This window comes from Elaeis guineensis, chromosome 1 (genome assembly GCF_000442705.2).
Source record: "Elaeis guineensis isolate ETL-2024a chromosome 1, EG11, whole genome shotgun sequence".
Lineage (NCBI taxonomy): Eukaryota > Viridiplantae > Streptophyta > Magnoliopsida > Arecales > Arecaceae > Elaeis > Elaeis guineensis.
In genome coordinates this window covers 104,577,131-104,580,944 of record NC_025993.2, presented here as the reverse complement: position 1 = coordinate 104,580,944, position 3,814 = coordinate 104,577,131, and the positions used below count along the sequence as shown (strand labels likewise).

The following is a 3,814-nucleotide window of genomic DNA, read 5'->3' as shown; positions in this document are numbered from 1 at the left end:
AATTCTTATCTTGATCTTCGGACATATATACTCAGCTAACATAAAATAGGCTAATGATGTTCAATGTTACCAATCCACTCATAGATTTTCCATCCTTCTAGATGATTCCTTGGGTTTTGGAAGAGTAAAATGCAATTATTTGCTCTTCATTTTTCAAGGGAAGCAGAATATAGAGAATCATTGGCATTATTTCTGAAATTATTTGGCTGTGGTAGTTTTTGGAAAAAAGAAAAGTTTCTCCACCTACCCTCTTATAAGAGCGCCAATCAAATTGTACACAATGTCATCTTTTAGAAGCGTACAAAGCACATTGAAATAGACTTATCTTGTGCCACATCATTCCCTCGAGAAAAAATCACATTATCTTTTGTTCCGCCTACCGTTCAACGTATAGATTTCTGGACAACAAACAAGCAATACAATTGCCCGATTAGACTTCAGCTACTCTCACATGGTCGTAACAAGCATTTATGTTTGAGGACCAAGCATCCTAAGAGCCATCTGCGCGCAATGATTGTCTACCATGTTTGCCTCTCATATTGTTTAGCTTGATAGTTGATATGATGCCTTTCCTTGCTGATCCCTCTTAGCTTGATTTGCTTCATACACTGCTTTTATAATCGATCACAATTTATATATGATTTATTATTCATCCCTCTATCATATATTATGCAGTTTGTATTATAAATTTTGTTTATTCATATATCAAGATAGAAGGTCACTCAAGAATACAGATAAGATCAAAAATTTCGGCTTTTCATCAATGTTTTGTCAATCACACGGGTATAAAAAGAGGAAGCATTGGCTCCCTTCTTCTCTCATCTCATCTCATACCACCATATACCAAGCAATTAAGAACAATGGCACCAGAGTTGTCTCTTCTCTCATGTCTTCAGAACTACCTCTCCTTCCTCTTCTTCTCCTTCACCACCATCTTCTTTCTGTTCTCTCTATTACTTCTATTACTGAGATCCCGGCCATGGTGCAACTGCCACGTCTGTAAGGCCTACCTGAGCTCGTCATGGACCGCCGAGTTTGCCAACCTCTGCGACTGGTACACACACCTCCTCCGTGAATCGCCGACTGGAACCATCGACATCCACGTGCTCGGTAACACGATCACCACCAACCCCGACAACGTGGAGTACATGCTCAAGACCCGGTTCGACAACTTCCCCAAGGGGAAACCTTTCTCCTCCCTCCTCGGCGACTTCCTCGGGCGAGGCATTTTCAACGTCGACGGCGAGTCGTGGCAATTCCAGCGCAAGATGGCGAGCCTCGAGCTCGGCAGCGTCTACGCCCGCTCCTTTGCCTTCGACATCGTCTCCACCGAGGTCCGCCGCCGCCTCCTCCCCCTCTTCACCACCGTCTCCGAGCGCGTCATCGATCTCCAGGACATGTTCCGGCGCTTCGCCTTCGATAACATATGCAAGATCTCCTTCGGACTCGACCCGGGCTGCCTCGAGGTATCGCTGCCCATGTCGGAGTTCGCGGCGGCCTTCGACACGGCGTCCAGGCTGTCGGCCGGCCGCGCGACGGCGGTGGCGCCGGCGGTGTGGAAGCTGAAGCGGCTCCTTAATGTGGGCTCGGAGAGGGAGCTGAGGCGGGCCATCCGGATGGTTAACGTGCTAGCCAACGAGGTGATAAGACAGAGAAGGAAGCTGGGATTCGCCTCCAACCTCGACCTCCTCTCTAGATTCATGAGCTCGGTCGACGACGACCGCTACCTCCGCGACATAGTCATCAGCTTCCTGTTGGCCGGCCGCGACACGGTGGCGTCCGGCCTCACCAGCTTCTTCCTCCTCCTCTCGAAGCATCCGGAAGTAACAGCCGCCATTCGAGACGAGATAGCCAACGTCATGAGAGGCAGCGGCGACGACGAGGTGGCGAGCTTGAATCAGCTGAAGGAGATGCACTACGTCCACGCGGCGATGTACGAGAGCATGCGGCTCTACCCCCCGATCCAGTTCGACTCCAAATTCTGCATCGAGGACGCCGTGTTGCCCGACGGTACCTTTGTGAGGAAGGGGACCAGGGTGACGTACCACCCCTACGCCATGGGGAGGATGGAGAGCATCTGGGGACCCGACTGCGAGAAATTCAAGCCGGAGCGGTGGCTCCACGATCGAAAGTTCGTGCCGCAGAGCCCGTTCAAGTACTCGGTCTTCCAGGCCGGGCTCCGGGTGTGCCTCGGGAAGGAGATGGCTCTCATGGAAATGAAGACCGTCATCGTGTCGGTGGTTCGCAGCTTCGATGTCCAAGTGCTCGATGGGGACCAACCGCCGAAGTTCGCCCCCGGGCTCACCGCATCGATTCGCGGCGGGCTGTCTGCTCGGGTGCGGCGGCGGAGCTCCGGCGAGGAAAGACCCGGTCACGGTGCATGTTAGCATTATTGTATTGGGTTGCGCTAAAGTGCACCACATGAGCCCCCATGGTGGGATACCTTACGTCATGTACAGAGAACGGAAGGAGAGCGTTAATTTTCTTGCTAGTGGCTGTCGTTATGTTGTTTAATTTTGCGAACATAAAATTAAAGGAAGCAAGGATAAGTTTTGAAGGCTTGTTGCTATCAAGGATGGGGATGCGTTCCCCTTGATGATGGCATCAGAGATGAAGTAAAGGCCAGGTGGGATGGCTGAAGTGTGATTTCAGCGTCAGATACCTTCATTGGTGACGTACATCTTGACTCAGCCAGCACAAGGTTCCCGGTTCCCACTTCCTCTCCGCCCCATGGTTTTATGCTCGATCATCAATAAAGTTTGTGCATGCATGTATGTGCCACATGCATATATATTATATAATTCCTATTCACATCAAATCCCAGAATAATTAATCCTTGATACCTGTTTTCAAATCAAGATGCTTTGCATGATCCTCCGGCTAGACGTACTCTCTAAATTTCATCAACTCTTTTGAATCAAATCTGACAAAGTTTCATTTCTTTTCTTTAAAAGAAAGCAGATTTGAGAGAGGGAGACTGGATTGTAGCCAGGCTGATCACAGACTCTGGTTTTGTGCAGAGCCCCATCTGAGGATTCTGCATCGCCTTTTTTAAGTTACATCAGTGAAATGAAGCAAGAGAATATGTGTGTGTGTGTATATATATATATATATGTGTGTGTGAATCTGCGTTTTTTTTTTCTCAGTAAAATAAATGCAATGTTAATCTCCTCTTATTTTTTTTTATAATCGCATGTGCGGGTCATCAACTTTCAAGAATTCTTTATTGAATCACGTGTTCGAGAGCTACCTCGGTATTCTTTCTTTTATACCAAACTTGCATGGGTGCACAAAATATTGGAAATTTGGAATGATGAGAAGTAATTTCAACGGCTAGCGCAAGTACAAAGTGGTGTATATATTACGCTGAGTTCAGGAAGATTCATTTCAAAACTATTAGAGGTATATATTTTGCTGGTTCGATGAAAGCAACATATGATTTCTTATCAAATTAAGGTTAAACCAATTAAACATCATGCCTTGCATAAGAATATATAATACTGAATCTGCAAAGCACAAATCTTCCAAAAACCACTAACTCTACTCGCCATACTATATATTCGAATTCTGATGTTTTTTCCATTAGTTTCCTAAGAGTTGCAGATAGTATTAGGGTTAATAATGGGTCTTCTTTTCAGCTAACTCTGACGTTTATAGGAGTTAATTAGTTCATCCCAAATAGAATGTACCAACCAGCTGCAAACTATTTCTGTAATGCTAATGGCATCTTGGCTTGTTTTCTAGCATTCTTATTGAGGTCAGGTAGGATGTTCTTATATTCTCACTGAAGACTGTTGTTGCCTCCCCTATGTCA

General features: G+C 46.4%; 1 protein-coding gene across 1 annotated transcript; it reads left to right on the top strand.

Moving 5' to 3' along the window:
* The first annotated feature begins 419 nt into the window (after positions 1 to 419).
* On the top strand, positions 420 to 3,092 carry LOC105038226 (cytochrome P450 94C1). Its single transcript, XM_010913954.3, has one exon. The coding sequence runs from the start codon at positions 861 to 863 to the stop codon at positions 2,385 to 2,387; it is 1,527 nt and encodes a 508-aa protein (XP_010912256.1). The 5' UTR covers positions 420 to 860; the 3' UTR covers positions 2,388 to 3,092.
* Positions 3,093 to 3,814: the final 722 nt, after the last annotated feature.